This window comes from Nelumbo nucifera, chromosome 2 (assembly GCF_055504915.1).
Source record: "Nelumbo nucifera cultivar China Antique chromosome 2, China Antique-T2T, whole genome shotgun sequence".
NCBI lineage: Eukaryota > Viridiplantae > Streptophyta > Magnoliopsida > Proteales > Nelumbonaceae > Nelumbo > Nelumbo nucifera.
In genome coordinates this window covers 18,627,819-18,645,564 of record NC_142650.1, presented here as the reverse complement: position 1 = coordinate 18,645,564, position 17,746 = coordinate 18,627,819, and the positions used below count along the sequence as shown (strand labels likewise).

At 37.3% G+C, this 17,746-nt stretch overlaps 1 protein-coding gene across 2 annotated transcripts; it reads left to right on the top strand.

Moving 5' to 3' along the window:
• Positions 1-2,963: 2,963 nt before the first annotated feature.
• On the top strand, positions 2,964-8,911 carry LOC104595022 (vacuolar cation/proton exchanger 3-like). Of its 2 annotated transcripts, XR_016082324.1 has the most exons (13): positions 2,964-3,523; positions 3,631-3,698; positions 3,822-3,850; positions 3,934-4,130; positions 4,250-4,462; positions 7,216-7,347; positions 7,456-7,572; positions 7,668-7,721; positions 7,805-7,921; positions 8,089-8,179; positions 8,289-8,353; positions 8,441-8,499; positions 8,581-8,659. XR_016082324.1 is itself a non-coding variant. In XM_010255568.3 (12 exons), exons 1-11 carry the CDS (start codon positions 3,242-3,244, stop codon positions 8,348-8,350), a joined length of 1,362 nt encoding a protein of 453 aa, XP_010253870.1. In that variant the 5' UTR covers positions 2,964-3,241; the 3' UTR covers positions 8,351-8,353; positions 8,436-8,911. The 2 variants fall into 2 exon arrangements, 1 of the variants encoding a protein (XP_010253870.1); XM_010255568.3 differs by having other exon boundaries at positions 8,436-8,911.
• Positions 8,912-17,746: the final 8,835 nt, after the last annotated feature.

The window sequence follows — 17,746 nt, the reverse complement described above, 5'->3', positions numbered from 1 at the left end:
AGGGTGTAAATGGATCGAATTCGAATTGGATCAGCCAATATCTGAATTCAAGCCCGATTAAATATTCGATTTTGAATTCGATTAATTAATTATTTTAGATAATTAATAAATATATAAATTATTTATATAACTTAATTATTATATATAAATTATATAAAATATTTTATATATTATATATAAGAATTAAATAATCAGTTGAATTCAGATATTTATCGAATCGAATCAAGTCATATCCGAATTCGACCGATTAGATATTCGAATTATTCAATTTCGATTCAATTATGTCAAATATCGAATTCGAAATCAAATTTTCGAATACCATTTACACCCCTAGGTACGGGTGAGTACACATTGAATAGGGTAAAAATTGCCATCCCTATTAGAAACTGGATTTCCTTTTTTTACTCACACTCTATTTACCTTGAATTACAGTCACACACCATCATGTTGTATTATGAGATGTGCGGCTGCAATGTAGTGTTGACAGGGCATGAGTAGAGAAAGTGAATAGGAAATCTGGGTTCTTAAACTAATGCCATAAATTCTAGTTGATGGTTGGCTGTAGATAAAATCATGCACACCGGTTAGACAGCCTGTCACGAGAGAACATGCCAGTGTTTCATACGCATCAGGTGTGGATTCCACATAAACCCCATGTATAAAGAACACTGGCATGTTCACTCATGATAGCCCAGCCCGGTGTGCATGCAATGATTTTGTCTCCAACCTATCTAATTCCATGAATTCCTTAAAATAACGTGAGCCGTACGATTAGAATTCCTCTAATAATTATCTCCATATTAAAAAAATAAAAATATATTCAAAGACCTACCTAACAATTTAAGCTTTGGTTGAATAATTCTTTAAAATAACCTAATAATCAATATTTATTATTCCCATTATAATTAAATTTCAAAATAAGGTATATTAGTATATATGGGTGGGCCTTGGGAACAATGCAAATATGGAAGGAAGGATGTAGGAGGAACTCAAGGTTGGGGGGAAAATTAAATGAGGATATGATAGAGAGAATGGTGAGCCCATTTCATCTGTTACATGCAACAACTCAATGTCATGCTTGGCCCAGCCTACGTGAAATCATTATCGCAAGAAATAATGAGAGAGTACAGTGAAGACCGAACCATTACCAGATTACTTTGTTCTCTATCTTGTACTGTTCTACACATCTATAATTAATGAGAGTCAAACTCAGCGTAATAGATTATGAGATTTCACAGACTTGAATTATATCAGAGAGTAGGGTTTGTGAGTCACATCATTTCAGTTAAGTTAGAGCGTATGAGTTATTTAATTTCTTTTTGAGGTCTCAGTTTTTATCCATTCAAGGCCATGGGATATGTGGATGGATCCATGCAACGTCCATCTAAAATTGTTGAGAAAAGATGGAATTGGAGTTCCGAATTCAGATTTCACTTTATGAGAACTATGGGACCAAGACCAACAGCTGCTTCTTAGTTCTACACAAATTGCTTTGGTGAGATTTCACAAACTCTTGAGTCAGTTTGGAGTGTATCACAAACAACTAAGATAAATGTTTTTTGTGTACGGGTGCAATTTGGGTCGGGTTGGATTCGAAGTTTATTGAACTTTTCAATTGGTTGAATTATCCTGAGCCTGATAGAGTTGAAATTTTTTTAAGTTGGGCAATCCAATTTTTATCTCTACTCTTTGCAAGTGAAAGTGAAAGAAATTAACGATTAATTAGAGCTATCCATAGTTTTTAAAACCGGATTGGACCCGACGGTCGGATTAGAAAAATCGGAAACCAGTCAGATGATCGGATTCATTTTTCACCAAAACCGGATTTTGGCCAAAATATGTTGATTTGGTCAGCAAACTGCTGACCCGGGCGGTTGAACCATTTAGCACTTTTGACCGTTTATTCATTTTTTTTTTATTTTTTGTCAGAACGGGCCAGTCATTTGATTCAAACGGCTGGACCATTCGACCTGGGAACCGGACCCCTGACCGGTTCGCTCCCTGGGTAGATTTTATAAACCTTGGAGCTATCAATGGGTTAGATTTACTTGAACTGCATTTGGCATATAAAGACTTGTCTCTTTTGCAGTTAAAAATTCAATATTCATAGGAGCATTTTAACTGCAAAAAAAAAAGGAGATAAATTTTTAAAAATTCAGTATTTATAAGGGTATTTTAACTAAAAAAAAGATAAATCATTAAATAAGGAATGCCAAATGCAGCCTCAGACAGAACCAATTATATCAGTTCTGAATTTTATGTCTTTATTATAATTCAGTCGAAACAGTTTTTGATGTTCCAAATCGATTAAAACCTATGTAATTAATAATATAAAGGTCTTCTGATTTTCTTATTATTTTTGTTATATTTTATCTCTAAAAGGGTAGATTTAACATACAGTATATAAGATAGTTTTACTTTAAAACACATATTTTTATCAAATATAATCTATAAACATTTTACTATATTTATATTCATTTTTCAAAAGTTAAAGTTCTAATTCACAAATTGTTATTTAAGCACGTTAAATAAACACTTTCAATTTTTTTTTGACACAAATGCACTCAACCTACCCTTGAAAAAAATAAAAAAATAATTTTTAATAATTATCATCATATTTATAAAATGCTCACTAAATGTGGTTCCTAACCTACAGATCCGGTCCCAAAGTATAATAGGGTGTAATCGGGTCAGATCTGATTACCCCGATTAATACTGGGTTCGGTTTTGGGTTATTTATCGAATCGTTTTGGGACTGATCCACCCACCCTGTATCGAACCAGACCGGACCCATTGACAGGTGTATAAACGTCGGATAAGGTCTAATCCTTTTCAGTTTCACTCACGCTTCCACGCATCTAAGTCATGTATTTGTCTTGATCTTCCTCAATCCATTGGCATCCGATTGATTGTGTACTTCAAATAATAGAGGTCCAACACACACCTGGGTTTCTGATAATCTGAATAGAAGATCTGTGATTGTACAATTCCTTCCGATCACATTCAGACAAGTGACCAAGGGATAGCTGTATATTCTTCTGATTTGTATAGCTTCATTTCTCAAGGCTTCAAACTCAAGCCATTTGGAAGCTGTGAGTAATCATACAAGAAGCTTCCTGGAAAGTGCCATTATACAGTTCTCTCTATATAGCATCATTCTCTTCCTCACCAAAGATCTCCAGTCTGCTACATTCTTTTTCTTCTTGGTATTCGAATTGGTTGAGAGCTTACAACAAGCATCATGGCCTCAGAGGAGCAATGGACATTAATGGAGAACGGCCATGGCAATGACAGCAGCTTCAAGGGGTCGAGCAAGGAGATTCGGCACGGGAGGACTGCGCACAACATGTCATCGTCGTCGCTGCGCAAGAAGTCGGACCTCAAGCTTATCTCCAAGGTGCCGTTTCAACGTCTCAGACTGTGCTTGGCAAACATCCAAGAGGTCATCCTGGGAACTAAGCTCTCCGTTCTCTTCCCAGCCATTCCTCTAGCGATTATTGCTGAATATTGCAAGTTTGGAAGAGTGAGTCCTGTTCCCTGATTTGGGTTTCTTTCATAGATAGATGATCAATAACACATTAATTTTTTTTTTTATGGAATTAATGGTTTCTGCTGTTGTGACTGATACAGACTTGGATCTTTGCGTTGAGCTTGCTCGGCCTCACTCCACTTGCAGAGCGTGTCAGCTTTCTCACTGAGTAAGTTTGATCATCAACAACACTTATTCTAGTTTTCTGTAACTCCATATATATATAATCTGATCAACAGCATTATCAACAGTATACTGATCATATATACTTTACCTAATCAATGATCTGCAGACAAATTGCATGCTACACAGGCCCAACAGGTAATGCCATTGCCATCTCATGTTTTTGAATTAAATATATATAAATCTGCTCTGATCGATATGGAATTAATTCTGTTTTCCAGTTGGGGGGCTTCTCAATGCAACATGTGGGAATGCCACAGAGCTCATAATAGCACTGTTTGCCCTTTACAAAAGGAAAATACATGTGGTGAAGAGCTCCCTTTTGGGTTCTATTCTCTCCAACCTTCTTCTTGTCCTTGGGACGTCTCTGTTCTGTGGAGGATTAGCTAATCTCAAAAAGGAGCAGAAATTCGACAGAGTAAGAACCAAACCGCTTAATGATCACAATTCACAAGCAAGGATATCGTTCTCGTTCTTGTCTTGATATCTTGGTTCGTTAATTTCGTTTGATCTTTATCATTGACATTGATTTTACAGAAGCAAGCCGACGTGAACTCGCTCCTTCTGTTGCTGGGTCTGTTGTGTCACATACTGCCATTGATATTCAGACAGGCCGCGAGTTCTGACATAGTGGCAGCAGTCTCAACTCTGCAGTTGTCGAGAGCGAGCGCCATTGTCATGCTGATAGCCTACGTTGCGTACCTCTTCTTCCAATTGAAGACCCATCGCCAGTTGTTCGAAGCACAAGGGGTGATTTAGAACATGGCTCTTTTTTCTCTTTTTCTATCAGATCTCCTGCCCACAGTAATCCTACCCACATCACACTACACATTCTACAAAACACGAACATCTCCCCGTGAATGATGTAGATAGGGTAGATGATCCGAACCAAATCGTAATTTCTATTTCTGCATAATTTCTATTTCGGATTGTTGTAGTCTTGTAGAGTTCACGATAACGATTTGGTTCGGACCATTCCGTTCGGTTTCTTGAATTTTAGAAGCTAAATCGTAAACCGAAATATTTATTTTTATATATTTTATCTAATGTTAATATATAATGTATAATAATATAATATACAATAAAATAAACTTTCAAAACACTCTCATTCTAATCAAATTGATTTATGGTGATTAAAAGATAAATTTTAGTAGGCACTCCATTATAAGTACAGTGACTAAGCACTCAAGTGCTTACTCAACGTGCTCAGTCTGCGTACTTGATCCGGACAGGTTGATGTGATCATTGAATTTATTGCAAGCACTTGCGTGTACGTTGGGCTTTGGGCTTGAAACAGGTTGGATCCGGAGAGGGCCCAGCCCGTCTTGATCCACATCACGTGGGGAGAGAAAAACGGGTTTCCTTTCCATGTCGGCTCTTATAACGTGGGTCCATGACCGATCCATTTATGCATATAACGTGGGTCCATAAGTTTTTTTCTTTCCTTTTTTTTAAGGGAAATTGTCAAAAACTCATCATAAGTTTTCAGCATTTCTCTTAAACTCATCACAACTTTTTAGAATATCTATAACTCATCATGTCACTAATTTGACGTTAAAGAGACTAACGGCTGTTAGTATATTACCATTTTAACCTTCATAGAAAAATATAAAATATATACATATATTTTAATATTTAGATATGAAAAAAGGAAAAAGTTAAAAAAAATATTTTCAAATATAAAATACATAGAAACACAGAAACTGAAAAAATATTAAAAAATTATAGAAAATGCACATAAAATAAAAAATTATTTTCAATTTATAGAAACTATAGAAATTGAAAAACAAAATCAGAAAAAAAATTGTAGAAAAAACACCAAAAATTATAGAAAAATACAGAAATTGCAAATAAATAACAAACAATACAGGAATTTTTGAAGATTGTAGAAAATAGAAAAAATGTAAAAAAACAGAAATTATAACAAAACACTAAAATGTAAAAAAAAAAATTGAAAAATGAAAAAGACCCTTTTCCTCTAACTCGCCATTCAAGGGTGATTTGGTCATAAAATTTGTTATTTATGCTGACGTGAACACCTCTGTTAAGAAACATTAACGGTGCACTAACGGAAAATGAGTTTTGAAAAATAAAAACTTACTGACATGGTGAGTTTTAGACATTTTGAAAAGTTGTGGTGAATTTAAGAGAAATGCTGAAAACTCATGGTGAGTTTTAGACAATTTCCCTTTTTTAATTATGAGTTAGAGGACTCTTGGCCTATCTATAGATATAGATATGGTTATGGACTAGGGTCTGATTGGTTGAAAGTATCATACGCTGGAGAATATAAAAGCCATTTAATATTCATTATTGACCCCTCAATAATTAATATGCCATACAACGATAACATTTGAATTCATGATTGACCCCTTGATAATTTATACTTCCATACAATCATAACACATTCCTTGCAGCATTTTCCAAACTGAGCTCACATTCCATATGATGTGTGTGAGAGTGAATTATTGGAGAGAGAGAGAGAGATTTGTGGTTTTATTATGTTAGAAGAATTGTGTTCAGTATCTCAAAATATCTGTATCAGTGCATTCAAATACCTAAATAATATATATGGGTATATCGATATATAAATATTTTCAAAACTTCAAACATTCCAAAAAGTAAAAAAAAAAAAAATAGTGAAGTATTGATGATATTGATCCGCTTGATATCTATTATCGAAATAAACTGGTAGCAAGGGTTTTCAATGGGATTCAAAGTCCAAAACCATGGAAACGTTCAATTTGTTTACATAATGGGATTGAATTAAGATACAAGCCTGATTAAGTTTTATAATATAGAATACTTAGAAGAGAATATTTTTATTTGTTTTCGATGATCAGATAGGATTCGGATGTTTGGATTTAAGTTTTTAAAAATCAGATAAGATTTGGATGTGGCTACAAGTTGAAGGTGATAGAAGGACCAGGGATAGAGGAAAAGGACTTGGGTGGAAGTATAATAACACACTTTGCAAGCAGGGAATCTAGCTGCACATTGGGAACATCTCTTCATAAATTTATGGGAGATATTCCCAATGTATGGTTATATGCTATGTGCAGAGAATTTTTGCTTGTAGAAGATTCAGGCTCGATTCAAATGTGGTTGGATTTGATCCCGTTACAACTTTAGTGACTCAAATGACTAAATTTAGAATCCAGATTTGAGTTTTTCCATGGTTTAAAAAACTGACCGAGAATGGAACTGTTTTGGCCACTGATTCTTGGGCCAAATGGTCCAACCATCTGGTCTGAACCCCGGTTGGACGGTTATAGGGTTCAAAACTGGACCCAGAGCCATGACTCTAGTTCCTGCGTCAACTGGTCCATCCAGTCCGGTTCGGTTTTCAAAACCATGAGTTTCTCCCTTAACTTATTTTTCCACCTCTTCTTTGTTTCATTGTCCAGAAAATCAATACCCAATGAGTGTCTTAAGCTAATGAATATTGTGTGAGGTACTTGAGTGGATTGTAAAATCTAACTCATTCTTGTGAAATTAATCAGGATGATGAAGATGGTGATGATGTGACTTCTGAAGAAACATCTGTGATTGGATTCTGGAGTGCATTTGCTTGGTTGGCTGGAATGACAGCCCTCATAGCTATGTTATCAGAGTATGTTGTGGGTACAATTGAGGTATGCAAACTGTTTGATCTCTCTCTCTCTCTCTAGTTTCACTGGAAGAGCTTATTCATGCCTTGTCCAAAGTTGCTTAACCAAGCAATTTTTTTCCTTGTTCATCAGGCTGCATCAGATTCTTGGGGTTTGTCTGTAAACTTCATTAGCATAATCTTGCTACCAATTGTTGGAAATGCTGCAGAACACGCAGGTGCAATAATCTTTGCTTTTAAAAACAAGTTGGTAAGTGATTGCAGAGCTCCTTCAATTGGATATTTTTTTTCCTCTTATCCTTCCTGGGTTCCAAAGTTAACATCTCTTTACTTGGGCATTTGCAGGACATATCTTTAGGTGTTGCCTTAGGGTCTGCTACTCAGATAGCATTGTTTGTGGTGAGATACTTGGCCAAAATGTTGTTGGCTATTGATCCTTGTGAAATTGGAGCATCATTCTTATATAGATTACTCTGGTTCAGGTTCCTTTAAATGTCATCGTTGCATGGATATTGGGCATCAATATGGATCTTGATTTCAAGTTCCTTGAGACTTCTTCTCTTGTTTTAACAGTAATTATCACATCCTTCGCTTTACAGGTATGATCATCGATACTCCAAATTTGCCGATTTGGAAATTGATACATTGAACCTTGATAGAAATACACATTAGAAAGAAAGTAGAAAACTTTTCTCACCATTTTGAAGAAAACTAGCCACTTTCTAGTTTCCTTTTAATACTAAACCAGCTGCATTGTGACTTACAGGATGGGACCTCCCACTACATGAAAGGATTTATTCTTTTGCTCTGCTATGTGGCTATTGGGGCCTGCTTTTTCGTTCTCAAAACGCCGCTTCGTAAGTAACAAGTTATAATGTAATTTGGGTTTACTGGAAATCTCAGATTGATCCATGGTTATCTGTCATTGCATCCCTAATTTGTATTCTTCTTTAACATTAATTCCAGACCAAACGAGCATCCCCAAGCTTGGAGTGGAATCATCATCTGCAGGAGTCTTGGCAGCTTAACAGGCAAGTATTTGTTCCTGCAGTCCATAGAGAAAAGCAGATAACGCACAGAGTTATCAACTTTCTAACATACAGCCAATCTCAGTGCAGGCTTTCAACTTTGGGGTTACTCCTTCATACCATGGCAAATTAAATGTCTCTGAAGAAGGGATAAGTTTTATCATTCTTTGATTTCTATTGGCTTTGCCGGTTCCTGAAGCATTCTGCAATTTACATTGTATTGTTAATAGAGGATTTTGTGATGAACCAAAAGCTCAAGTGAAGCAGCCATCGAAGTGGTGATAGACTGTGAAGACAAATGATACAATCCAATCCTGAAGAGGAGCAAAATACGCCACAGAATTCATATATAGCTTCCTACATTTTGGTGTAGCATGGATTCTCCCTGTAGCTATTGCTTATTTTTGCTCAAGTAATACTAAATAGTATATAGGCTTGGTTTCATTGTCTGGAGTACAGGGGAAATTTTCATTCTGATATTATTTTACTTGAGCAATTGCTTTGTTTATTTTTGAGTAATATTTAATAAATGAAAGAAGTTCTTATAATGGTATTCTTCAATTTTATCAAGTTGTACAGTTACTTGATCTTTTCAACTGGTTTAAATTGAAACCAAAGAAAAGGGTGCATGATGTAAGTTGAACAGAATCAAAGCTTGTTGGTGATAGTTTAATGAATAAATTATCCATAGTTAGGGGTTCCATTTATGGGATTGCATAGCAGCAACAGGCAATGGCCATGATCAGGAAAATCTGATGCAGAGAAAAATCCAAAAACAGCATTCGACCCAGAATGGATTATCTGAAAACGTTATTCTTACTCATGAAATCCCCTGGGATGAGCTTGGATGAGGTGGTGGGATTTGGATTTGGGCTCTCGAGAGGGGATTGAAGAGAAAATCATCTCTCCTTTCTTTGATGTCTCCCATTATCAAGCAACCCTTTGAAGACCCAAGGTCATATATCTTTTGGGAAACTGCTAGGGGACATTTAGCTTGTAATCCATGCATTTGTCATTCCTTATTTTAAGGACTTGTCTCCTTTTTTTGCAGTTAAAAACTCAGTGTTTATTGGGGCATTTTAACATTAAAAAGGAGATAAGTCCTTAAAATAAGAAATGCCAAATGCAGCCTAAAGATAGTGATAATTCAGATAAGAAATTCAGGATCAAATGCAGCCTAAAGCTAGTGGCAATTCAGATAAGAAATTCATGAATCCTGGAGTAAGATATACCCACCACAAGAAAAATTCTCCAGGTCATTGTTGGAGGCATGTGTACGATGGCAATCACAAAGAAACTGGCATCAACTAAGTAAATGTTTGGCATTGATGCTGCAGATACAACACTGTTTCTGTTTTCAAACAAAATAAGATACCGTTTTCTGAAATGGCGCTGCTGATGTGTGGGTTGGAAGTACTGTTCTCTAAGCAAACAGTGTTTTTTTTTTGTTTGAAAATGTTGCTGCCAGGTAGGACGTTTCTTGGAGCAACAGCAACACCTTCTATTTGGTACCAATGCTCCATATCTGTTTTCAGCACTGGTACCATTATAGGAAGTCCATGTCACTGCCACATCACATCCTCGTTGGCAGCAATGAGCTATAACATGAGGAAACGTCGAACTCGGTGTTGCTCCAAACCACGCATTCTCGATTTCCAAGGCGTGGCTTGGAGCACCGTTTTTTATGGAAAACGGTTTCAAACATATTGTTGTTTCCTAGAGCACCATTTTTTCCAACGTGGCGCTGATGTGTCATTGTTTTCTGGAGCAACAACATCGATGCCAAACAGTGCTAAATGCCATTGGCCAACTGCCATGGTGCATTTATTGATATTTACTGCATATTAAATCCAGATCTCAACAAATTACATTAAATGGATTAAACTTGAATTCCCAGCATTCCAATGAATTTTTTTGGGTGCCAAGCTGGTCCTCAGGCAAAATGCTCTGGACTTTAACTTGGTTTAGGTTTGGGTTGTAGCCTTGGATAACCCGAGCCCAAATCCTCCTTGACCCAATCTAAACTAGTATTATCACCTGATTGGTTGCCACTTTTATGATAGGGGTTGATTGGTTATTAGTTTTTTTTTTTTTAGTATCATGTTTCTCGGGATTGTTATATTAGAGTATATTTGTAGTATGTATATAATTAACTTTTGTTTTGGTATTCGGAACCGGAATGGCTTATTCCCATAGTCTGTTTGGTTCAGGCAGGAATGAGAATAGGAATTGAAATCAACAGGAATGATATTTTCATTCCCAAGGGAGAGGCATGAGGGAATGTCATTCCAAAAGGAATGGGATGGGATTCCGATTCTGATTCTGCTCAACCAAACAGCTGGAATCGGATTAGCCCATTCCGATTCCACTTCTAAACCCCTATTCATGTGAACCAAACGGGGCCTAAGCTCTTTTCTTGGAGTTGGTTCAACAAGTGGAAGGGTTAATGTATCTGATTCTACACCTGATCCACTGCTTTCACCATTTCTTTGCACTGCATCTCTTCTAGATACCAAATCTGGCCAGGATACAAGCTCCGGAAATGATAAAATAGCCGCTTATGATGTGAAAAGCATGGAGCATTGGAGCAATCTACATCAAATGAAGTTCGGGAGCAGGATTATAAAGAGAGAAGCCAGAGTTCTGAGTTATTTCAGCAGTTGCTTCTATGAACCATTTTCTAAAACCCTCTGCAACTTGAGCGGATTATCAGAAAAAATACTAAAGAAAGAAGGAGCCATTTTGTGCAAAACCCTCCTACATGTTTCGGGTGATGAACTACTTGTGATTGATGGTGTCTTCTTTCCTACAAAACAATACAAAATATATACAAAGTAATACAAAATACAAGATTTTATACTCTACAAATTTGCATTTGTATTTCTTTCAAACTGAGCTTTAGACTCTTTTAGGTTCTTGAAAATTTTAATAGTTAAGTTTATTTTGAAAATGTGAAGAATAATGGAGAGTAAAGTTAAAGGTACTTTACCCTTTATTGTCAAAGAACTTAAAGGTACTTTAAGTAAATTTTCAAATATTAAGATAAGTTTTTGTTCATTTACTAAACTATAAAGGTATTTTAAATAATTAATTCTTAATCTTTTTTAAAAGTCTTCTCTATTTAGCTATTTTAACTCTATTTTCTTTTATGAGGGAAAAAGAAAATTAAAGGACCCACGTCGCAAAACTACAATTTATTATGAATCAAGGAAAAAAATTCATGATACAACACACTTCGATAAAAAAAAATATCTTTCTCTTTCTCTCTATCTCTCTTCTGTCATAAATAAACCTGAACACTCAATACATGTGTTGAACATGCACATTCACATGGATTTTCATAGTTGGACCAATTCAGTTAATGAGTCCCCATTATTCACAAAAATTAATGAGGCCGACACCCATCAGCTATCGTAATTCATATCAACTTATCTCATCTCGTTTCTTAGAAAGATATCAATTTGATAGGGATCTCCCTTGGAGTATGTGAATGAATGTACATGTGACTGTAATTTGGATTAGGTGAATGTGATGGCTGTAGTGTGGACTGTGGGATCAATTATAACGTTCTAAGCGAGTCATGAAATATATGGCCTGATTTCTAGGAATGGTAACAGGTAGGGTATTCGTGCAAATTGTTGTACCTATTCTTGAATCTGTCTATGTATCATTGATTTCAAACTTGTTCCAAATTTGTCTAATTTTTCTTTTCAATTTTTTAAACCCGTCCTGTCTTAAACCCGTTAAACTCGTCCCACCCGTTAAACCCCTTGATCAAACGTTTTCTACTAAAAAAAAGCTTCTTAATAATGCTTATAGTGTGACAAACCCAAAAATGATAGCGCCAAATCTCTTAGAACTACTTTAAGCCACTAAGCCATCTCACCTTTTGTATTATTTAATGGAATAAAATAGATTTTATTAATTTTTGTGTTCATAAAAAACCATCAATACATATATGATTAACAATTCTAACTAAAAATTAAAAGAAATAATATTTAAAATTATAATTTTATAACTAAATGAAATAAACAATCTATCAAATCCAAAGTTGCATCAAATGATGATTTTAATCCTAAGAAATTTATATAAATAAAATATTAATAATAGAATAATTATCTTAGTATTTAAAATTTATAAATTTTTGCATGATATATAATATAATAGGTTCATATTTATGCATCCCGGGTATTGGGTATTGGATACCCTAAAGTCAAAACCCAAATCTGTCCCAAACCCTATAGGGTTTTAATCTAAAATCCTAAACCCATCTCAAACCCTATAGGGTTTTGATAAACAAGTCCTATTATGGTCAGGACGGGTCGGATACCCAAAAATTCCTATGAAATTGCCATCCCTATTGATTTCTTGACTGTATAAATTGGTCCCACAGCATGTTAAACAACCATTGTGTTCAACTAATCCGATCTCCTGATTGTGTTTGTATTGCTGGGTTGTTAGATAGGTCATAGGTCCATTTATTAAATGGGCTCTGTAAAACAAGGCTTCCTCCTAAGCTCACTATTATTTTTAACCTCTCTTTGGTGCATCGTCACCCAAGTGTACAAAACATTGGCATGTTCATTGTCTCCCAAGTGTATGAACCACTATGGTGGTTCAGTAAAACCCACCAACATGAGGCTAGTAATGCTAAGTGCATTGTGTTCAAGAATGAAGGCTCAGGGCTTGTTTGTTTCCTCTTAACTCTTATCTTTTAAGATGAATCTATTAACTTTAAGAGAAAAATGGTTGTTTGTTTCCTCTTATCTCTTATCTCTTAAAGTGCAATCATACAACTTTCTATTTTTCAATGATACTCTTAAAAAGACAAACAAAAACTCTAATATATGGGGTCAAAATAGATATTTGATAATTTTCAGAATTCAGAACAACATTCTCTGCATTCAAAGTTCAGAAGAAAGAAAAGTTCACCAATACCAATATACCTCTTAATGTAATTAGAGCAAATGAACAAACCCTCCATTTGAAAAAAATACAAATACAAAAATGTATAGTGTAAATATATACAAAATAATATAAAAAATAAGGTTTTGCACTCTACACATTTATATTTATACTCCTTTCAAGCTGAACCGAAAGGTCCAACAAAGAGTTCCTTAGCAAATCATATCCATGGAAACAAGCGCAAGCTTCAGCTTCAAAAGGGTACTCATTATGATCCCAGTCCACTAAACTCTCTCCTGACGTCAGCTCAATAACAAAAGCATCAAAATTTATCCATATGGAATATGAAATCCATATAGGCTAAGGAAGTTTTTTTGGTAATCAAAGATATCATATCAAAGGAACTCAAAAGATACAAACTCTAAAACATTTGGCAACCAAGCTGAGATACAAGTGCCAGAGAAGAGCAGAATTGAGAAAGTGCAGACCGAGTCTTCAATGAATTTATAATGATAAGTGAATTCAGACAAATTAACTTCAAGTATTCTGATCCCATGTTGAAGACACCCTTAAGCTATGTTTGGTTTGAAAGAAAAGGTAAAGAAAGGATTAGAAATGCGGCCGGAGAAGACGATATAATACAGGTTTTCTTATCTTTGTTTTCCTTTCCCTATCTTTTCCTTTAAACCAAACATTAACTCCGCTTCTTCCACCAACCCCGTACTTTGAAAACGTACTCCAAACGCACATAAACAATTAAGATAAGATCATAAGACAGGTGATTAGAAAAGCAAATTCATGTGTAAGAGTTTAGGCAATCAGAAATTAACCTATCATCCGAAAAACATAATAGCATGAGTATTAGGCTTGGGCACTTATAATTGGATCAAAATGATTACTTTCTAAAAGATAAGTTTGTTGCAGGCCCACCATATAAACCAAAGCAACACTTACACTGCGCCATCGGTCAATATGCACATTTAGAACCAAGCCAAGCCAAATGTGTTAAGTGTTTTAATAGGATGACAATTTTCCCCACTCCCACAGGGTATTTAATCTCTCAGACCTGATGGAGTTGGAGATATAATATTATTTATATTATATATCAAAATATATTATAAATTAGTTTTCAAAAAATATTATTAATTAAAAAATTTTGGGGACTTGGGCTTCCATTGAGTTTGGGGATAGAGATTTATTTTAAAATCGGGGTTAGGGACGGAGAATATAATCCTTACTTCAAACCTGTCTTGTTGCCATTCCTAGTGTAACTTGAGTGTAGAAACAAATGCTCAATACTCTCATCAGCGTCCCCATAAAGGGAGCAAGAAATGCCCCAATTCGAGAGATTGAGCTTAATCGGAAGAGCTTCATAGATAGTGATGTGGTCCATCCATGTATTCCAATCTTAAGCAACCATGTGTTTTTAGATAGAATGCTCAAAAAGATCATCAATGACCCGTTTCGTCCTAGCCAATTGACTCGATCAACTGGTTCATCCGAACAACTTTAGTGCACCCATATTTTGATAAAGTCACCGACATGGTCGGGCCCAACCAATAATCATCTCCTAATAGGATTAGAACTCCTTGATGAGCATGGCGTGGTAAGATTTCTTCAGAGAAAGATATACACAGTATACCCTCTTGTTGCTTCCATCTTGCTCCTTTGCTTTCGTTGTCGACGAAGCCTCTTGTGCTCGGTCCGGTGATCTCTTGCCTACCAATGTACTAACCTAACCATCTGAGGGTTCTCCTGGAAGACATACCTCAGGAGTCGGGGACACTCACTATTGTAAGCATCATTCCATGTTAAACCAGGTGCAGTGATTCTACAATTGGAAGAGTCTAGGTCCCCGACATGTAAGAGCTTTTAACACAAAAAACCCAAAAGTAGTAGTAGTGGTATAACGCCCATGACTCCACGAGGGGTGTGGAAAAAAAAAAACCGAAAAATCAAATCGACTGAAACCAAACTGAAAAATTGGTTAATTGAATTGGTCAGTTCCGTTTGAGTTTGATGTTTTTAAAAAATTGAAGGTACCGATCGGTTTCAGTTAATCAATATAGAAAACTGGCGGTAAACTGAATCGACCGATATACATATATTTTTATATATATTATATATATTGATGAGGGCAGATTTGGCCCTCCAATGAAATTGTGACATGTGGCACCTCGTGACAACTAGGTGACACCTAGGCAACAACTTACCAAGTTGGTGTCCCACCTGGGCACCGGCCTAGCCGGCCTGGCTTAGCCTGGCGCGGCCTGCACATGGCCTGCGCGCTACCTGGCGCGCCGCCTGCGCACTACCTGGCGCACGGCCTGCGCACTGCCTGGCGCGGCCTACGCGCGGCCTGCGCAACCTGGCCGACCTGGATCAGCCTGGCACATGATCCGACCTGACCGACCTAGCCGACTTGGATCAGCCTAGCACATGATCCGACCTGGCCGACCTAGCCGACCTGGATCAGCCTGGCACACAACCTGACCTGGCCGCCCTGGCAACCCATAAGACGCCCACTGATAAACTCGACATGCATACCCCATGAGCTCGGTAGCTCACCAAGGAGCTCGCCAAGGAGCTAGGCAGCTCTCCAAGGAGCTCGCCACCAAGGAGCCAGGTAACTCGGCAGAGCTCGCCACAAGAAGCTCGACATAGCCCAAGGAGCTCGGCATAGCTCCCCCGGGCAGCTCGCCACTTGTAGGGTAGCTCGGTACAGAAGAGCAGTTTGGCGTATCGCAAGAAGATCTCCTGCCTAACAATCGTACCTGACAGATCTGGAGACCTGCGCCCACGTCTCTCGCCAAGCGGCGCCTTGCCTGGCAGAGCTGTACTCTGCAACAGTCGCCTGCACCCGTCGCCTCAGCTCTGATAGCGACGACTGCGGCAGAGAGACAGAGGCGGTTATGCCTGACTTGACAGAGGCGGTCACGCCTGGTTTGACAGGACACCGCTATATAAGGACTCCAACCCCCAAAGGCAAGGGGGAGAAGGAAAAAATGGAGGTAATCCCTACTCTCTAACTCTCTCATTCCTCTAATATCATCTTCAAGCTCTCGACAATCAGAGTGCTAACTTAGGCATCGGAGAGTCCCCGTCGGGTAAATACCCCTGGCCCCCTGGTTCAGTTCTCGCAGGTTCCTCAGCTCCCGCCGCCTACAAAGAGGAGGAAAAGATGGAGTTCTCGCAGATCCCTCAGCTCTCGCCGCCTACAAAGGAGAGGAGATCACCTCATGCAGAGGGCAGTTGGGTTGCGCTACACCAGGGAGCTCCACCATCCTTTGAGTTACAGGCCGCCTAGGAGCAGGTCAAATGACGAGTCCACCAAGGTAGCTCACCACCAGGGAGCTCAGCATAGCTCTCCCCTGGGCAGTTCGCCATCAGGGAGCTCGGCATAGCTCTCCCCTAGGTAGTTAGCCATCAGGGAGCTCGTCACTAGGCAGCTCACCACTAGGGAGCTCGTCACCAAGTAGCTCGTCACCAGGTAACTCACCACCAGGGAGCTCGTCACCAGGTAGCTCACCACTAGGGAGTTCGTCACCAAGTAACTCACCACTAGGCAGTTCACCACCAGGGAACTCCACCATCCTCTCCTAGGAGCAGGTCAAATGACGAGGCACTTAGCCAAATAAATTGATATATCACAAAAAAAATGATACATGACCAGAAACGATTACATCATATATATTTTTTATATATTATAAATTAATAAATATATATATTTATAATATATGATATATTATTTATTATTTAAAATATCATATTTTATGTATATATTTATAATATATATTGTAAAAATAAAAAACCAACAAATTGACAAACCAAACTGATGGGTAACTGAACCAATAAACCGATTGACTCTTTCAATTGTATAACCAGTCAACCACACAGTCCTTTTTAACTGTGTATTAGGAATAACTCCATACTTAATATTTTTTTATTTATGGCGAGATATTCCTATATTCCCAATGTACAGTTGAAAAGGGCTGTGAAAACAGTGTAAACACAAATTTGTGAGCACCAAATCCAAATTCAAATTTTCAACCCTCTTTTTATTAGGCCCACAACCATTCGTATAAGCATTTAGTATTTAATGGGTCGTGGGAATCAAGATGTACGCAAAAAGGAGACCCACAAAACCAACTACCCTTTTCTTTTAAAATTTGGGTAGTGCTCCACCAAACACTACCATATTAATTTTTTATTGAGTATATATATTGGCTTTTGGTTGAATTGCTTTAGCTGAGCTGCTGCCCATTTGAGGAGGGCTGAGCTGAAGGTTCAGCTAAGCTGGTTCATTGCTTTGAAGTGCTTCGATAAGTTATTCAAAATTTCAAACAGCTTTAAATGGTTGGATACCGTTGTGCTTCAGCTCTCCCAAAAAAGCTTCAATGAAATATCATGTAACCAGCTGAAAAATAATCAATTTGGGCTCTCCAACCACTGTTTATAGGCATTCTGGATGCTTCTCACCTCACAAAAGTC

Excerpts from the sequence above, each read along its gene's own strand:
- LOC104595022 (XM_010255568.3), top strand. The coding sequence starts at position 3,242 with ATGGCCTCAGAGGAGCAATGGACATTAATGGAGAACGGCCATGGCAAT. Across the intron at positions 7,348-7,455 it reads ATGTTGTGGGTACAATTGAG|GCTGCATCAGATTCTTGGGG; the intron begins GTATGCAAACTG and ends CTTGTTCATCAG. Across the intron at positions 8,180-8,288 it reads CGTTCTCAAAACGCCGCTTC|ACCAAACGAGCATCCCCAAG; the intron begins GTAAGTAACAAG and ends CATTAATTCCAG.